The sequence below is a fragment of the Arachis duranensis genome, chromosome 5, assembly GCF_000817695.3.
Source record: "Arachis duranensis cultivar V14167 chromosome 5, aradu.V14167.gnm2.J7QH, whole genome shotgun sequence".
Taxonomy (NCBI): Eukaryota; Viridiplantae; Streptophyta; class Magnoliopsida; order Fabales; family Fabaceae; genus Arachis; species Arachis duranensis.
Window position 1 is genome coordinate 12,731,302 of NC_029776.3, and position 19,463 is coordinate 12,750,764.

At 36.7% G+C, this 19,463-nt stretch overlaps 3 protein-coding genes across 8 annotated transcripts; 1 reads left to right on the plus strand and 2 right to left on the minus strand.

The window, feature by feature from the left end:
• Positions 1-2,012: 2,012 nt before the first annotated feature.
• On the plus strand, positions 2,013-4,103 carry LOC107488108 (AT-hook motif nuclear-localized protein 1). The gene is made up of 5 exons (XM_052262388.1): positions 2,013-2,363; positions 3,135-3,206; positions 3,410-3,526; positions 3,670-3,831; positions 3,922-4,103. Exons 1-5 carry the CDS (start codon positions 2,013-2,015, stop codon positions 4,096-4,098), a joined length of 879 nt encoding a protein of 292 aa, XP_052118348.1. The 3' UTR covers positions 4,099-4,103.
• LOC127739590 (protein cornichon homolog 4-like) lies at positions 3,914-6,494 on the minus strand. Of its 6 annotated transcripts, none has more exons than XM_052262389.1 (5): positions 5,415-5,775; positions 5,163-5,344; positions 4,957-5,079; positions 4,797-4,866; positions 3,914-4,052 (listed from the first exon to the last, which is right to left on the minus strand). In XM_052262389.1, exons 1-4 carry the CDS (start codon positions 5,484-5,486, stop codon positions 4,842-4,844), a joined length of 402 nt encoding a protein of 133 aa, XP_052118349.1. In that variant the 5' UTR covers positions 5,487-5,775; the 3' UTR covers positions 3,914-4,052; positions 4,797-4,841. The 6 variants fall into 6 exon arrangements, with proteins under 6 accessions (XP_052118349.1, XP_052118350.1, XP_052118351.1 ...); XM_052262390.1 differs by having other exon boundaries at positions 3,925-4,066; XM_052262391.1 differs by having other exon boundaries at positions 3,985-4,094.
• Positions 5,970-7,117, minus strand: LOC107488193 (uncharacterized). The gene is made up of 2 exons (XM_052262393.1): positions 6,790-7,117; positions 5,970-6,702 (listed from the first exon to the last, which is right to left on the minus strand). The coding sequence occupies exons 1-2, from the start codon at positions 7,043-7,045 to the stop codon at positions 6,626-6,628; spliced, it is 333 nt and encodes a 110-aa protein (XP_052118353.1). The 5' UTR covers positions 7,046-7,117; the 3' UTR covers positions 5,970-6,625.
• Between the last annotated feature and the right edge of the window lie 12,346 nt (positions 7,118-19,463).

Here is a 19,463-nt window from a genome sequence, read left to right on the forward strand (position 1 = left end):
ACTAATATGTTTTACTCAATCTGATTCTGGCTTCCTCGTTGTTTTCAATGGTACAACGCACAAACATACTTAGGTCCTTGTGTTGTTTGAGCATCTCTGCTCGATCTGGACAGCAAGGGTGCGAATGATTCAGAACAACTTTAGAAATGATCCAAATACCAACGTCCTTCAATATATGCATATAAATCCTGGCTGGACAGTTTATTCTAGTTGAGGAATTTGTCTTCAAAGTTGGCGATATCTTGGATTTTTACTTCCACTCTCTACTACATGTAATTAGTTTATTCTTAATCTCATATTCCTTTTGAGTGGTGTTCCTTATTTTCATAGAAAAATCAGCAAGTTTGGAATAATCTTTGTTGAACTTTCCAGCTTCTTCTAGTGTCTTGAAAGTCATCCCAACCTTTGGGACAAATTATTCATCCACAACACACATAGACTGTAAAATGAACCAAAAATATTATCAATGCGAAACCATTGTATAATACTAAATGAATCGAACATTGTCCATTATATAAATTCAAATTCAAACACCTATGTCTAGAATGAACCAAAAATATATTCAAAACGAAACCACTGTATAATACTAAATGAACTGAACATTGTCATTATATAAATTCAAATTCGGAACACTTGCGTCTAGAATGAACAGAGAAATACTATCAAAACGAAACCAATGTATAATACTAAATGAACCAAACATTGTCATTATATAAATTCAAATTCAGAACACCTCTGTCTAGAATTCAGTGATTGCATTCCATTCAATTCAATTCAAAATTGAATAATCCAAACCTCATCCGCTTGATTCGATTTAAAAGAGTAATCCAAATCCCTCTCATTCAACTGATTTGAAGTTGAAGCATTCATTGTTTTGATACACTATCGAAACCTATAAACAAAGAAGATAAATGCAATGCAGATCGAAAAAAACGAAGAAGAACAATGAGAGCAATGAAGAACGACGAGAGCTTTACGTTGAGATAGAAGAATGAAGAGAAGCTTTATGTTGAGGAAGAAACTTTACGTTAATAGGAAGTGGGGGCGCGCGAATGGAAACAACTTAGTTAACTTGGTTAGGAAAATTGCATAAATGTAAAACATTATTGAATATATTAATAGATTAGAATTCAAATTTCAAGAATACGTAAGTAGATTTGGAAATCAGTCTCCTTTTATTCTAATTTACAAATAAAAAAAATAAAAATAAAAATTTCAAAAAAATTCAAATTATTTACTTTTAATTGTTCCAAAATTAAAAAAAATCAATTTTTAAGCAAATTCTACCCCCTAACCTTCCAAACAAACCCTTACTTTATTTCCCCCCCCTACTAGTTTAATGTAAACCTGCTGATTATTTTTAATGACAGATTTTATGCTAATAGCTCGGAGTTAAAGACTTTCTTTTCGGAGTTAAAGACTTTCTTCTTTATCCTTCTGTTTCAAGGACAAATTTCAAAGTTTTTTATTTGAGTTTGGTTTGGTAAAGCTTTTCGAAAAAATGTTTGTACTTTTTAAAAGTTCAAACTCTTCATTTTGTGTTTGATAAATAAAAAAGATTATGTGCTTGTACTTGCAGCTTTTAAAATATTGGAGTATTTTTGAAAGCACCTAAGATAGAACTTTTTTAAAGTTGGCTTGTGCTTTTCAAAATTTAAAGTCTAATATAATCTCATATATTAACTAATTTTTAAATTTAATACTTACATTTATGTCTATTATAATATTTTTAAATTTTAAAAGCTATTTTACGAAACGCAATTGATGGTTTTTGTGTTTATTGAAAGCTATTTTTGATTTGATTTACCAAATATAACTTTTAAAAAATCATCTTTTAAAAGTTAATTTTTATAAACTAGTTATAAAAAGTAAAAACTTTACCAAACTAAAGCTTGATTTTCTTCTAGCCTCAAATTTTCTTCTTTGTGAAAAAAAAAAAAAACACAAAACAAAACAAAAAAACGGAAAACTTTTTTGTTTAAGCTTATGCATGAACTTATAAAGGTTTAATCATGGAGGGTAGAGACATGGTTAGTGGGGTTACGGTGGTGGGATCCGATGGTCCGTCGGGCTACCATGCTGCTCCCAGGAACGACAATCCAGCTCCGGCGGGGGGATCCGCCGTGGCCATGCCGGGAACGCAGGTGGGTGTTCCGCTGCAGCAGCAGCAGGCGGCGGTTGCAGCGGTGGCGGAGAAGAAGAAGAGGGGTCGACCCAGGAAGTACGCAGCAGACGGGTCGGTTACTATGGCAATGTCTCCGAAGCCGATTTCTTCTTCGGGTCTGCCGGCGATGATCGATTTCTCTTCGGGAAAGCGCGGGAAAGTGCGGCCACCTGGCTCTGTCAGCAAAGCCAAGTTCGAGGTTGAGAATATAAGTACAATGAAGAAAACCTCTTGCTTTCAGCCTTTTATATTTGTGTTTTTGAATTTGGCTTTCACTGTTAACTGTGTAAACTGTAAAGTGAGTGACACTAAAAATATTTTTGGGTACTGATGATAAAGAAGCATGCTTGTTTCTTGTTTGTTAAGTATAGGTACTTGGTACTAGATTGTGAGATTGTGTGCGGGTACGTGTTATACAATATATTGGAACCCCATTTTCTTGTATCGTAGCCAATGAATTTGTGGGACCTGTGATGCGCCTTAATTAGCCTTGTGCCAGTATTCATCTGAAAAGTAACTGAGCTAGTATGAACCCGTGGATTCTCTATCGTTTGTTATATAATAGCTCTTTTCTTTGGTAAGTTCGAACCACCCAAATCATGAGAGTTTCTAGTTCTGAATGGGAGATAGGATCTTGTTATGCTACTTCCTGCTAAAATATAATCTGCGACTGTCTTCAACATGCTCTCTGGTCTGTTATGGGGGAAAGAAACTTAAAGCTCAACTAAAATTGAAGGGTAATAGTGTTAAGCTTCGAATGTTGGTGGTACTTGCATTAACATAAGTCATAAATATAAATGATTTTGCTTCAACCTCGTTCTATTGCACATCAGGTCTAAATAGTAAATCCACATTCTTTATGTGGTACCTGGCCAGCTGGCCTTGTGAATTCAAACTACATTTTCATAAGGAGCATCTTCATGTCTGCAATGATTAATTAAGTTTTGAAACTTCTGACCTTTGTTTTCAGGCGAGTGGGTTGGATGCTCGTCAATCGGTGCTAATTTTACCCCCCCATTTCATCACTGCTAATTCCGGGGAGGTGCGTATCAACTATATTCATTGACTATGCTGAGCTTCTATAAGGCAATCAACAATGCAATTTATTTTTCCATACTCGTCTTCATAACTTCCTACCTTGGCAGTGCCATAATTATATTATTTATCTTGGTGTTAAAACTGGAAAACGGAAAGCATGTATGCACAGTTGACAAATAGTGGTTTTCTTATTGATTCACCATGAAGATAATATCGTTTTCTCAGCAAGGACCACGAGCTATATGTATTCTTTCTGCAAATGTAGTCATATCAAGTGTGACACTTCGTCAACCTGATTCTTCCGGAGGTACACTGACATACGAGGTCAGTATTTATGCAACCTTGATCACCAGTGCAATGAAAAAGTATTGATTCATTTGCACCTTCTTACTCATGAGCTGTTTCTGCTATGTTTTTTACCTTCGAATCATGAAAAGATGGTTCTGTATTATTGTGTTGTTAAACAGGGACGGTTTGAGATTCTGTCTTTGAGCGGATCATTCATGCCAAATGATAATGGTGGAACACGGAGCAGATCCGGTGGCATGAGTATTTCCTTAGCAAGTCCGGATGGACGTGTTGTAGGCGGCGGAGTAGCTGGTCTATTGGTTGCTGCAAGTCCTGTGCAGGTAGCTTATGCACTCCCATTATCAGTTAGTTAGTTGCGAGTGCAGGACAATGACAATGTTCATCAATTCTTTGATATACATCCTCCTCAGGTAGTGGTAGGCAGTTTTCTCGCAGGCAAGCAACAGCAATCAAACCACAAAAAGCAGAAATTTGAGGTAATATCAACAGCCACGCCACCCGCTGCAGCCGCTGCTCATGCTAATCTCTCAACTTGCTCTTCCTGGAGTAACCCAACTGATATCAGTGTGTCATTTCCTGGAGGCTAGTTTCATCCAATCAATTCAAATCTGCATTTGCTAGAGCTCATTGTAATGGGATTACTAATTTCCCTAGTTTCATGCTTATTCAATATCCATAGAGTTTGTCCCTCTTAGTTCTTAGCATGCCGGGTTATTGTTCATGTAGAATTGAGGTGTAGCTAAGCTAGTTAGGAATGCTTCTGATCCCTATGGAGCACGTTTGGACTTTGGATAGTAATGGTTATTCCCTAAATTATCAAAATGATAAAATGAATTTAAAATTTTCTCTATATGGAAATCATACAAGTAATTTAAGACTCTCCATCGTCCTTCATTTCGAAATCCTTCCTGATTTTTCCTTTCTATTACCACAATTACTAATTGACTTACATTTTTTTGTCCCATTGATTGGAACATACTGATGTTATTTCTGTCATCATGTCATGCAATTAAATAGCAATAGTCGATCCTATGATTCGTCAGCCTCATACATTTTGATTAATTTAACTTTGCGAAGAAGACAGAAAGAAAAACCAAGATACATTAGCTATGCTAGTTCTACGAGATATTATTAACACTTTCCCATATCATGCAACTAATTAATGGAGTAAATCCAATGTGATCAAATGAGTATGAAAGGTATGCAGGATTTTCATACTGATTTTCCTTATAATTATATCTTATTTTCATGAATTGAACTCATATACATACATATAGACACATACCCATCGTCCGGAGCATGGATTTCAAGAAACAAACAAGTGTATCGTTCAATCGAGTGAGTTGTAGATCATCCTGCATCAAAGTGAATGTTGAATTAAGAATATACATTTTTATTGTAATGCAAAAAAGAGAGGCATTGTTTGAGATAATAAGTCAGTATACCAAAATAGAGAGAGGAAAAGGGAGAAAACAAGATAGATGAGTTTGAGGAGGCGGTGCTTCTTTTCCCAGGACAGGTTGTTGAATATCTCTGTAACATCAACTAAATGCTTTCTTTGCCTATATCTGATATATATCATTTCCAACACATTAAATAAAAAGAAAAGAAGGTGCCATGTCACGTGAAAGTAAAGTAAGTAGGTACTGACAAATGGAGATTGAAGCAGAGGTAAGGAAGAGACAGAAGTGTCAATATCCAATGGGAGTTAACAAGGTAGAAAGAGGTAAGGAGAGCCTGAATAATGAACTCGGGTAAGACCACCATGTTGATTCGAGAAGAGGAGTCATAGGCATTTATGTAATCGAATTCCAGGTCTGCCAGGCACATTAGCTGCAACACAAATATGAATATGAACCATAAGCGAGGGAGATTGAATTCATAGATAGAGATGGAGATGGACCTGGTAAATGAGGAGGGCCAGTAAGGAAAAGAGGAGCAAGAAGGAGATGAGCCACGTTAATATGTCACCCATATCTCTTCTCTCTCCTGTTTCTCCTTAATTTTCAGATTCATTCAGCCTCTAACCTCAGCTCTCTCTGTCTCTGTCACCAATCTCAGATATCTACGCCACGCCCCACAAACACACCACCCATCAAACAACATACACAAAACACTCCTACTATTGTTTCTCTTTGGTCAACCTATCTTATTTCAAACTAATACACTACTATCATAACTGCCTTAAAAAATATGTTGCAATTTTATTTTTGGCCTTGAGTGGATAAACATTAAATCAAAGGCCACACTTTGACCCAAGTGCTATTCTAGGTAAGGTAATAATTAATTTCTTCTAAAATAAATCACTTTTATACAAGCGGAGATCATCACAAGCTTTAATTATATGATTAATCTCTATGTTAATTTCTAAAAGTGTTAAAGTGTAAATGAAGAATATATTGTTGGATTATTAGATTAAAGGTATTGAATTGATAATGCAGGATCGTTGGCAAAAAAATAATAAATTTTATTCTTTTTAAAATTTTTTATTTGAGAAATTAACGATATTAACGATATCATGTATGTATAAAAATCTTAAAAATTAAAAAGAATAGAATGGTTGAAGGAACAAAGAATAAGACAAGACAACAGGACAAAAAAATAAATCAATCATGGCCAGATGTTACATTCGGTGGTGATGAGAGTATGAGATTCAAAGCTTGCAAGAAATATTTTGAAGAAAATATGAAAAATTTGACTCTGCCAGTGCATGTCGACGACTATACTAATAGACACATACACTCAAATAAATTACTCCTACATTGTATTTTAAATTCTGTAAGACAGGAGCAATGCACATATATACAACAAAGCCATTCAACGTTGCACTACTAGATAGTACTTACTTGATGTATTCAGACATACCTCCACGCACGTATCCAAAACTTGACCAAACTCACAAAGATAATTTAAAATAAGGGAAGCACAGAAAAGTGCACTCTCTCTAGAAGTTTGTCCATAGTTTCATGACGACATGCCAACATTGCAATATGATTACATACACTAGTATACACAATGATCGTAAAAAAGGAATGCAATAATTAAAATAAACTGTTGGGAAATGCATGCAAGAATGAATCAACGAATGAATGGGCGTCCGTTAATTAGCCAGAATTAAAAGGTAGGAGGTCTGGAACAGAGAAAGAAATTCCTTGAACCGAGGTTTTTCAACTTGTCATTTGGATTCAAACCTGCACCAGCCCAATAGTGAATGGTTGGTTGGGTGTATATATGTAGAGCATAGGATGACTGGATTGAAGGTGAATTAAATAACGTACTTTGGAGGGTGAAGGGAGAGTAGTGAAGGTCGTAGGAGTGAGGAGGAGTGTCCTTCAAGGGTGGCCTTCTCTTCTCGTAGGCATAAATGGACAAGACTGCCTTAATCAAATCGGCGACGGTGTCTTCGGGGCGCATCAGCACCTGAATTGCTCCCAAGCTATTCTCCACGGTCACCTTTAGTAGCATTTTCGTTGGCCCAACACCACACTCACTCTTCTTCAGGCTCCCACCAGGACTTGACACCGATCCACCCATTTCTTGAGAGAGAGAGAGAGAGAGAGAGAGAGAGATTTTAGTTGATTGCACGTAATGAGAGTTAGGAGTGTGTGTCTGTTGTTGAAGTGAACGTGAGAATGATGTGACTTTTGTGTTATATGGGAGAAGGGACTAGGAAGAAGCACGAAACTTCTTGGAAGGTGCCTTGGTTTTTAACTTTTGTTGGGAATATGTGGAGGCAGCCTCGATCACGTTGCTGATTGCCCACATCAGAATCACTATCACATGACATATGCTACTCACTCTCTAGTGGGAAGAAATTCAGGTGGGTAATTAATTTAATGAGAAGTTTGATAGTTAAAAATAATTAAATAATTTAAAAAAATTTATCTAAATTATTATTTAATAATTTTTAATTATTAATTTTATATAAAAAAAATTGAATTTGGATCTTCTAAAGTTTGAAATTCACTTTAGAGAATAAGGTGTGATCTTCTGTTTTTGAATAGTTTCTCTTTCATATTTATTTTTGGCTTCACCTATGAAATTAATGGTGAGAGATCACACTTTACTCTATAAAATGAAATTCAAACTTTAGAGGATCTAAATCCAAAAAATTTGGTATTAAAACGGGGTTTAAGTTCGAAAGAAAAAATTTAAATACAAACTAGTTGGGATAAAGTAATTTTTTGTCCATCATCAACTAAGATGCTAACTATATCTTTAGGAGGATTATTCCAAACAATCTCGTCATGTAACCAATAAGGATTCTACCAATTTTTGCCAACTCTTATTTATGGTTGTATTTAACAGAAGTGTCTTCGTGAATGTGTCTAATGGAAGTGTCTTTTTTATGGCTGTATCTAATGGAAGTGCCTTTGTGAATGTGTCTCATGGATGTGTCTCCTTATACATGCGTTTTCTAATAGATGTGTCTTTGATCGAATTGAGAAGGTAGAAACGAGATAGAGGGAGCGCGCTGCGGTGGACGGCGACGATGCAGTTCGCAAGGGGGAAGGTGCCGCAGTGGTCCTGCGGAGGAGAAAATTGTACATGCAAAGCGCGTGTTGCAACGACGGATATTGGTTGCGGAGGGGGCACCGACATTGCCCAAAGGATCGTCAGGAGGAGGCTGCGGCAGGGGCGTAGACGCGAACCACTGCACACATTCCGAGCAGTGCAACTAACGGCGTGACGCAGCAGCGGTAGCAACACAGGGAGGGGGTTCTGCGTGCCGATGAAGACGACGGTGGTGAAGGCTCCACGGCGTGACGACGAAGACGACAGTGGCGGAGGGGATGCGACGCGGCGATCGCGGTGGCGTAATGCGGGCAATGGCTTTGTGAAGAGCATGCTCGGCATGTTGTGCGGGGCAGCAACAGTGGAGGCAAAGGATGCAATGCCGACTGATGCCGAGGTGAGGGAGAATGCAGGTACGAGTGACGACGACGCAGTTAGGGATTGCTGCGGAAGAGAGTTGGGTGACACTTTCCTGAATTCACGTTGTAGCTCTCCTCGGTGCGATTACAAATCCTTATAATTCAAATTTTTTATTAATTTAGGTCAATTCAATGCTAATTATAATTGAAATATAATAATTAATTATTGTTGACAATAAGTTGGCAGATAGTATATTGGTACCTTATACTTTTTCTATTCCAAAAGTAGAGACCAAATTCTAATTCTAAACTTTTTTGCGCAAGGTAACCTAAACTTCTGTTGCCTTCTCTATAAATATGTATAAAAAATAATTCTTAATTCCTAGTCCTCTAATTATTAATGTCTTTAATTAAAGCATTTAGATGATTACTCAGATTTTTAAGGTTGTTCAGAAGATAGATAATAGCATTAGAGTCACATTGTATTATAATTCTTTTCAAACTCATGGTCCATGCTATCTTTAGACCTATATATACCTCCCAAATCTTAGTTTTAAAGGCGGTACAGTTGCCAATACCATATGAAAAGCCTCCTATCCAAATTCCATTCCCATTTCTAATACCACATTAAGCTTTTTTATTTTGTCGAGATCATCTGTGTTGAGTGCAACCCAATTGTATGGGGGAGGGTTCCATTTTATCTGTTGCTCAGTTCTCCTTTTGAAAAAGTTCTATTTCCTTCTTCTTTCAAAAGCTTCAGAAATTTCCTTCACCTTCTTTAGTATTTCATTGTGGCATTGAGGCGGTCTAGAGTAACTTTGTTTATGTATCTCCTTGTTCCTCCAGTTCCAGATTTTCTAACATGCCGTGATGAAGACATCTAGCCAGTCCCTTTGATTGCTATCATTCATCTTTTCTCTAAAATTGAGTTCAATGCATTCATTGAAGCTAGCTCCAAAGAATGAATTGATCAATATAGGGTTTATTAGTTGGATTCAGATTGGTAACATCTTGGGGAAGTTCCTCATAGTGTGAAGCGCGTCTTCTTTCTGGTTACTGCACAGGGGCATTTACCGACGCCACCAAATATACGGCTTCTCTTCTCATTAGTGAAAACTCGCTTTTGCATTAGTCTCCACATAAATATCTTTGTCTTTTGTGGTCCCTTTCATTTTCACCTAACATTCCAAATCGAGCAAAAAAGGGCTCCAGGATACAATAGCTTTGTAGGTTGAAGATACAGAAAAATTGCTATTGTCCATATGTCTCCAAGCCACTCTATCTTCTCCTCTATTCCGATTGGGTGTAGGTTGGGCCATTATTTTCATGATCATGATTTATGGTAAGAAACTCTCTAATTTAAATTTGTCCCATTCTTCTTTTTCATTGGTCCATTCCCAAACATTGTTATCTAGGTCTAAGTCTTCTCTGGTTACAAAATTAATCAGTTTGTTTTCGCCTTCCACCTAAGCGTTCCAAAACTTTGTAGTGAGCCAATCTCCAATGAAGGTAATGGAGTGCTTCTGGAAAGAGCATTAGATTTTGATTAATTCCTTCCAAAAGTGAGAATCTAAATTTCTTGCTATTAGTTGTGACTGGTGAATGTTATTGTGTTGATATTTTTAATAGAAATTTTTTCCCCATAAGATCTCTGGGTTCTCTTTTAGCTGCTAGATCATCTTTAAAAGAAAAGAATCATTTATAGTTTTCAATTTTCTAAAGCCAAGTCCACCTTTGTGTTTGGGTCTACAGATAATTTTCCAACTTTGTTGCATGCATTCTTCTTTTATTTTCATTATCTTCCCAAATGAAACTCCTCTAAGCTTTCTCTATCTCATTACATATGGACGTTGAAATTCTTCCATGCTGTATATCAAAATTAACACTTGGACTGATGACAGATTGGGTCAGTACCTGAAGTGTTTTTAGAAAAAACAAATTAAAGATTTGCCATATTTATCTTTAATCCAGCCGCTTGGCAAAAATTTTTTAAGATAGCATTGATTTTTTCAATTTGTTGTGTAGTTATTTCTACGAAGAGGAGTAAATCGTTTGCAAACATTAAGTGTGATATTTGCATTCCATTTATTCCTTTTCCAAAAAGGTTTTCAGTTTCCACAATTGATTTCCTTTTCAATATATTGCGAGAGTTTCTCCATACATACAATGAAGAGGTAAGGGGAAATAGGGTCCCCTTACCTTATTCCTCTCTTACGTTGGAAAATTTATGTTCTGTTCCCATTCTATAAAACGCTATAGTTTACCAATCTTACCCCTTCTATTATGATGCTATTTAACCTATTAGGTAGCCCAAACTGTTGAAGCTTCCCAGGGATGAAATTCCAATTTAACCTATCATAGGCTTTTTCAAAGTCAATTTTAATGGCCATGTAGCCCCTCTTACCTCTAATCTTTCTCATAGAATGCATCACTTCCTTGGCAATGAGAATGTTATCTTGAATTTTTTGGCCAGAAATAAAGCTTAATTGGTGAGGTGATATCCGGTCATTTAGGTAGGGATTAATTCTCTGAACAATAATTTTGGTGAGAATTTTATATTTTACATTGCACAAAGCAATTGGTCTAAATTGGGATAAGAATTCCAAATGTTGGTCTTAGGTATGAGTACAATAAGGGTGGTGTTAGCTTCCTTGATGATGCTAGGTCTTGACCAACATTCTTGGATGAAATCACAAATCTTCTTCTTCATAAACATCCAGTTGTTCTTGAAAAAAGCCGCTGAAAACCCCTCTTCACATGGGGCTTTGAGTGATCCTCTGCTGAACAGAGCTTTTTTATTTCTGGTTCAGTTGGAGTTGCTTCCATATACCTGCACACATTAACTTCCAGATTAGGGAGGGAACAAGGTTGTATGTTTAGAGTAGTGATAATTACCTCTTCATTATATAGATTCTGCAAATAACTAGTTATGAGGTCTTTAAGTTGTTTTACATCCTCTATCCAGCTTCCTTCTTGATTTCTGAGCTTAAAAATTCTATTTTTTCTTCTGCGAATCATAATTTTGATATGATAGAATTTTGGGTTTATATCACTATCAATAATCCACTGCTCTCTTGATTTTTGGAGCCACAAGACTTCTTCTTTATCAAGAATTTCATTTACTTCCTTGTTGAGACTGGCTTCTAGCTGATCTAAAAAATGGTTTCGGCCATAGCTGTCATATGTTTGGACACCAGCCAACCTATTGAGAATCCTCCTTTTAATTCTGAAAATGATGTCGAAAACTTCTTTGTTCCAAATTTTCAACTCTTCTCTCACGTTATTAAGAGTGTTGTTTAAATTGTATCCTTGTGACCATTTCTCTTGTAAGAAATTGTTGAAGTCCGAGTGCAAAGTCCACATTGTCTTGAACCTGAAAGGCCTCCTCTCTTAGTAGGATTGACATTATCAGTGATGAGAATAGGGTGGTGGTCTGAATCGGTTCTTGGGAGGATTTTAACAACTGTTTGATAGTGTTTGAGTCTCCAATTAAGGTTGGATAAGGTTCTATCCGACCTTTTAAAAACTCTTTCAAAACATAGTCTACAGAGGTCCTCACCAAGTGTATTTTGAGCCAATAAATTCCTGATTTATGAGACCACAATTATTGATCCAGGAGTGAAACATGTTGCAGTTCAACTAAGTATTTATTTTTTCAGTTCAACTAAGTATTCTTTAAATTAGTCTTTATTTTACAATTTACTCAACTTTTTTACTACATTAATTTAAAAAAAAAACTAAAACAAACATTCAAATAGATTTATTATTTTTTAATTTAAATATCAATCTACAAAGAATAATTAAAATTAAAAATTTTAAATTAAAATCTTGTAAATATTTACACATTCCAAATAAAACGCTAAATATTTCAAACCAAACTTTCACTAATAAAATCTTCCCTTCGCAAAAATCCAGAGCTGCAGTGCCTTCACCTCCTCATCTGTCATCGCATTTGTCTTCTCCCGTGTCCCGCACATTTTTCGCGACGATCTCCTTCTTCGGTGACGCGCACCCACGCGCCGCGCACCCCCGCGTGCTCCTCCATTGTTGCGCGCCTCCCCGTCCCTGGTCTCCTTCCCCACATCACGCTCCTTTTCCGTCTCTAGTATTTCTGCTTGCACAATTATGTATGATTTTAGGGTTTGTAATATGAATGTAATTTGGATGTGTTAATACCTAATTTCAAAGGTGTTTATGTTTTCTAATTAAGTATGGATGCGTTTGTGTTTCAGAATATTTTCGTATAAGATTGTGTGATCAAATGATGAATTTTGGATTTTTTTAAGGTATTATACTTGTTGTTTGTTATTTTAGATGTGTCTTGAGCATATTTACATTTTACATCAAATATCTAAATTTTACAACTCTGTTAATTTTGAGTTTGAAATATTAATGTAATTTAGATGTGCTAATATTTAATTTTAGATGTGTTTATATTATTCATGTTAATATTGGATGTGTTTGTGTTTCTGGTGTGTCATTTCTAATTTTCCAAAAATTAGATGAGACTATTCTTATTCTTCAAAGTGTTCATTAGTTTAGAAATTTTGTTAGTGAGGTTTGTGTTTGAAAGGAAAAAAGCTTGAGTGAGTCAAAGAATTTATTGTGTGAAAAAAATTAATTATGTGAGTTTTAGTTGTCTGTAGAAAAATATTATGTAATTGAAAAATACTTGAATTATATTGTTTAATTAATTGTGGATGTATTTGTGTTTTTGTACAATTTTTGTATAAGATTTATCGGACGATGAGTTTTAGGTTTGTTTTGAATGCATTTTTATTTTTGTTTGTTATTTTAGATGTGTCTTGAATATATTTACGATTTTATATCAAATATTTAATTTTTACTACTATGTTGATTTCGAATTTAAAATATTAATATAATTTATATGTGTCAATATTTAATTTTGGATGTTTTCATATTGTTCATATTAATATTAGATGTGTTTATATTTTTGGTGTGTCATTTCTAATTTTTCAAAAATTAGATGAGAGTATTCTTGTTTTTAATATTAGTTATGTTTTTATATATTTTTTTTAATTGGGTTTCTGCACCAAATTTTTTTTTTCAATTAGGTCCCTTTAAGTAGTAATTGCTTAATTGTATAGGGACCCAACTAAAAAAAAGTTTTGTGTAGAAACTCAAATAAAAAGAAAAAAAAGTATAGAGACTCAATTAAAAAAAATTAGTGCAAAAATCCAATTAAAAAGAAAAAAAATATAGGGACCTAATTAAAAATTTCATAAAATTATAGGAACTAATAGAATAATTAAATCTATTATAAATCAATATTTAATATATTCTAGATTCCTCATATGAATTTTGAATATTATAATAAAATAATTATCGTGCATTTTTATAATTTTTTGGATGCGTACTTAATTCTAATTTTTTAAAATAAGTTTGCATTCTTATAATTACAATGTCAATAAAAAAAAGTACTTGTGCTGATCTAAAGAAAAAGAAAAATAAAAAATAAAAAAATTTTATGGACAAGTCTGATGAACTTAATGATAAAAATATTACATTCTTAAATTTTAAATTTTATTTATATCATTTTTAGATGTGTATAAAATATATTTTGTGTATGATTTTATTATTATAGATGTGTTATAAATTTATGTAATTAACTAATTTTAAAAATTAGTTAAAGTACCAAATAATAAAAATGTAAAAACAAAATTATAATGAATAAATACTAGTGTTTAAATAAAAAAAAAAGTTAACTAATAATAAGATCAAATATGTTAGATATATTTTTATTAAATGTAATATAAAAAAATTTAAATTTATTTTTAAACTTTATTCGTATAATTTTAGATGTGTAAAAAAATATTTTTTATATAATTGAATAATTTTAGATGTGCCAAATTTAAAACCTCTTCTTAATTTGTATCTTTTTCTTCTTTACTTTATTGTATCCATAAATTCAAGTTACTATTCCTATGGCTTGATTGAATTTACTTTATTAACAGAAATTAATAAATAATAATAATAATATGGTATGATAATGATATGAAGTTGGTCCGATTAGTCTATTCATGATAAAAAATAATGATTCTAATCATGATATAATATGATAAAATCATATAAGTTTAACAAAACAAATTTATGATGTATAACTAACGTAAATAATAAAAAATTACTTTAATAATAACTAATTTACATATTTTTTTAATAAAGTCTATATATAGAATTTTTTTGTGGTACATGAGTCTAGATTTGAGAGTCAACTCATTTTTTTTAAATTTATTATTCTTCTTTTACTACTTCGTAGAATGTATTCTTTATTTTTCATCGAAGTTGATCCTTTTAAGATACAATTTATAATTTTGAATAGTATTTTTATATACTCATTTTATTATATTATCCTTTTGATAATTTAATGATTGTTCTTACTCCAACTTATTCTTTTCGTCTAATGTTCCAGTGCGATTGTCTTTTACCGCAATCATTTACAATGCATCGCATCACATCCATGAAATACCTCATCGAGTTGTCTTCACTGATTCTGGTTCTAACTACATAGATGTAAGCGTCCAAAGAAAAGACAATAAATTCTATTTTACCGAAGGATGGTTGGATCTACTCACATATTATGACCAATCTAATAGAATATGGGTAAAATTAGTTTTCTTGGGAGGAGCTCAATTTTTTATTGAGGAATTGTTTCCACGGAGCTTTGTAGGCCAAGTTCAAGTTCCATCATCTCCAAGCTTTCTACGTCTGCCTGGATATCTTCGAAGTGGAGCGTATAATGAGATTGAATTCCCTCAATTTAAGTTCAGTTTTGCTAAATTCGTGTCAAATTCGAATATACAATTTTAACGATTGATAATATATGTAAATTTTTTATTTTAAGCTTTTCTTTATTAAAATAATTTTATAACATATTGTAATTTTTTTAAGAAATTACCGTCCTTCTTTTGCATCAATGCAATGCCATTGAGGGTAATAAGGGTCAGTTTAGTTTTTCGGTGTGACAATTCTATACCTTGCCGTATTGCATTGATAGCGGATGATGAAGCTTATTTAATAAGAGAATGGTCTGAATTTGCATGAATTTTAAATGTCCAAATTTATGATGTTTCAATTGGTTGTCGTTACGATAATGACTCTAATCTATACGTGTCTAAGGACCAAAATAGATTAAATATTATTTAAGTAATTTAGTTTTAATATTGGTATTTGTTTGAATTCGTTTTACATAAATTTAAATTTAAATTGTTGTCTCAATTTATATATTACAACTATTTTTATTGGATATGTTATTTTTATATGTTTTAATGATATAAGATTTCTTTTTTTTGATATTTAAGTTTTTTTTCCTTAGATATATGTATCACCTTTTTTTCTTTTTTTTTGTATTTTAGATTAGTAATGCAATTCTTAATAAAAGTGTACTTAACACAAAAACAAAAAATTAATATCATTATTTGAAGGAAAAAGAAAATGTATCTGAAAGAAAATAAAACGAAAAATTAAAATTGCTCTATTAAAAAAATTGTATACAATTTGCGTATTGTTACGGACTACCAAAGTCCAGCCCAAGAAGTCGTCGGGTCGGGGGCATTACCCCACCCAGGTCCAAAACTCCAGCAAAAAGGCTCCCCAGGTCGGTCCCTAACACCCGACCCAGGGCCCGACCGAGTTACCACCCAAAGCATGCTACCGCTCGGGTCGATGCCCTCAGGGTCGGTACCCGACATCCCAACCTGAAGTAGGGACGACCCTCTAACGTGGAAAGCGACAGCTCACAGATCCTCTATCAATGGGCCTGACCATTAATAAGCCCACCCAACACAGTATATAAGGGGAGAGGGCAGCTCTCCCCCCAAGGTATGTCACATCCTTACCTAATTCTGCCATTCTTCAGTACGGACTCTGACTTGATCATCAGAGTCTCTTTGCAGGTGGCCACCCCCCCCGCTCCGTTCGGCCTCCGACGATGCCATCGCACGATTTCCCTCACTCCATGCCAGCTCGGAGTCTTCCCCTCTCTTCTACTCATCGCGTACTGACAACCCGAGAACACCAGGTAACGAACATTGGCGCCGTCTGTGGGGACCCCGACGCAGACATAGAGCGACCCATCACTTCGGAGGAGCTACGCGAAGGGGGTGGGGCCCGTTTGAGCAGGGCGAGTTCGACGGCCCGAGCTGCCGAACACCCAAGATCCTTCGTTCAACCTAACCAACAAATGTACACCAAGACCCCCGAAAGGCGCCCCTTCGGGGGGACGGGAGCCGATAGCGCCAAGATCATGCAAGAGCTCAGGCATAGGGTACAAAATCTCGAGCGGGAGTTGGCGGCAAGGGGCGAATCCCATGAAAATGCCGGCCACTCGCACGGCGGAGCTAGCCGATCCCACGCCCGCACCCGCTCCCCCTCCCGAGCACACGACAGCCAAGGTAGAAGCCTAACAAGGCACGAAGAGGTGCACACGCAAGCAACTTCCAGACCCACTCGAAGCAAGTCGGAAAGCCGTTGGAGGTCTCAGAAAGAGGAGGCTAGGCTACAACAAGATCCTATTATCATGGGACCAACTCCTTTTCACCCCTCAATCCTCAAGGTCCGGCTCCCGAGAAACTTCGACAAGCCGACGGACATGAGGTACAATGGGACCAAAGACCCCCAGGAGCATGTCACAGCCTTTGAAGCAAGGATGAACTTGGAAGGTGTAGGCGACGCGGTTAGATGCCGAGCATTCCCCGTAACACTGGCTGGACCAACAATTAGATGGTTTAACGCCCTCTCGCAGGAGTCCATAACAACTTTTGAAGACATATCTCGAAGCTTTTTGGCTCGGTTCACGACGCGCATAGCCAAGGCAAAACACCCAATCAACTTACTGGGGGTCACCCAAAAATCCAGGGAGCCAACTAGGAAGTTCCTAGATAGGTTCAACGATGAGTTTTGGAGATCGACAGCCTCACGAACTCAGTTGCTAGTCTATGCCTAACAAACGACCTACTAAACGAAGACTTTAGGAAGCAACTCACAACCAAGCCCGTGTGGACCATGCAGGAAATTTAAAGCGTGGCCAAGGAATACATCAACGATGAAGAAGTCAGTCAGGTTGTAGCAGCCAACAAACGGTAGCTCCTTAGCTCGATAGCCCGACAAGCTCCCCAAGCCGACAGGTACAAAGAAGCTCCCAGGGACAGCACCCTAAAAAAACCACCCAAGCACCCACGGGTAGGAAGGTTCACGAACTACACGCCACTTACGACGCCCATAGTAGAAGTTTACCAAAAAATTGCAGACAAGGGAATCCTGTCAAGACCTAGACCACTGAAAGAGAGAACGGGGGGCAACAAGAGCTTTTACTACAATTATCACAAGGGGTTTAGGCACAAGACCCAAGACTGCTTCGACCTCAAGGATGCCTTGGAACAGGCCATCAGAGAAGGAAAGCTGAGCGAATTCTCCCGGCTCATTAGAGAACCGAGGAGACGGGAAAGAGAACGCTCTGAGGAAGATCGGAGCAGGACTTTCAAACCAAGACAAGAACCCACAAGGGATGCCAATAACCCCCCAACTTTTGTGGTCAACATCGTGGTCGGGCGCGACAGCCCCTCTCCATCTCGGCAGATACCCCCACCCCCAGCAAAAGGCATCCCACAATATCCTTTGGCCCAGAAGATAAATGGTTCAATGACCTCCCCAAAAACCCCCTTGGTAGTTACAGCAATGGTCGGGACAGGACTGGTTAAGCGCATACTCGTCGACACGGGAGCCGACTCTAATATCTTATTCAGAAACGTGTTCGATGCCATGGGACTCAAAGAATCCGACCTCAAAAATCACTAACATGGAGTCATGGGACTAGGTGATAACTACATCAAACCCGACGGGACGATCTCTCTCCCAATCAGCCTAGGAACCAGTGACGCCAGGAAATCAGTTATGACAGACTTTGTGGTCCTCAGAGATTCCACTGCTTATAACATCATCCAAGGAAGGAAAACTATCAATGAATTCTCAGCTGTAATATGCACTAAGTTCCTAACAATGAAGTTTATAACAGACAAAGGAACAATTGGTTCCATAAGGGGAGATCTAGAGACGGCAGTCGCCTACGACAGCGCCAGTCTCTCCTTAAGGAAAGAATCCAAGAAGGTGGTCGTCGTATTCCTAGCAAATCTGGACGTCAGGATGGAGGACAAGCCAAGACCTGAACCAGAAGGGGACATGCAAAAAAAATCCAAATAGGGAAATCGGCAGATCAATTTACTTTCATAAATAGGAACCTACCCCATGAACTTAAGGGCTCCCTTATAGAGATTGTAAGGGCAAACAGCGACCTCTTTGCATGGACCCCATCAGACATGCCGGGACTAGATCCCGGGTCTTGTCCCACCGACTAGCCATAAAATCCGACGCCAAACCAGTAGCCCAACGGCGAAGGAAGATGTCGCAAGAAAGGGCTGAAGAAATCGCCAAGCAGATGGTAGGATTATTAGAAGCAGGATTCATCAAGGAACTCGAGTACTCGACATGGCTGTCTAATGTCGTCCTAGTCAAGAAAGCCAATGGAAAGTGGAGAATGTGCATCGATTACTCTGACCTAAACAAAACATGCCCAAAAGACTCTTTTCCCCTCCCTAACATTGACACTTTGGTTGACTCGGCGGCAGGATATCATTTCCTCAGCTTCATGGATGCCTATTCTGGCTATAACCAGATCCCGATGCACCAACCTGACGAGGACAAAACGGCATTCATAACACTAGGGGGCACCTTTTGCTACAAAGTGATGCCTTTTGGACTGAAGAACGCATGGGCTACCTAACAAAGACTAATGAGCCGAGTTTTCCACGATCTCATCGGCAAATCGGTAGAGGTTTATGTCGACGACATCCTGGTAAAAACATCAGAGCCAAACAATCTAATAGCCGACCTCCAGGCTGTCTTTGAGGCGCTAAGGAAATTCAACATGAGACTCAATCCGCTTAAGTGCGCGTTCACTATAGAAGCAGGGAAGTTCCTAGGGTTCATGATAACACAAAGAGGGGTAAAAGCCAACCCGGACAAATGTGAAGTCATCCTCAAAATGACAAGCCCTGGATGCATCA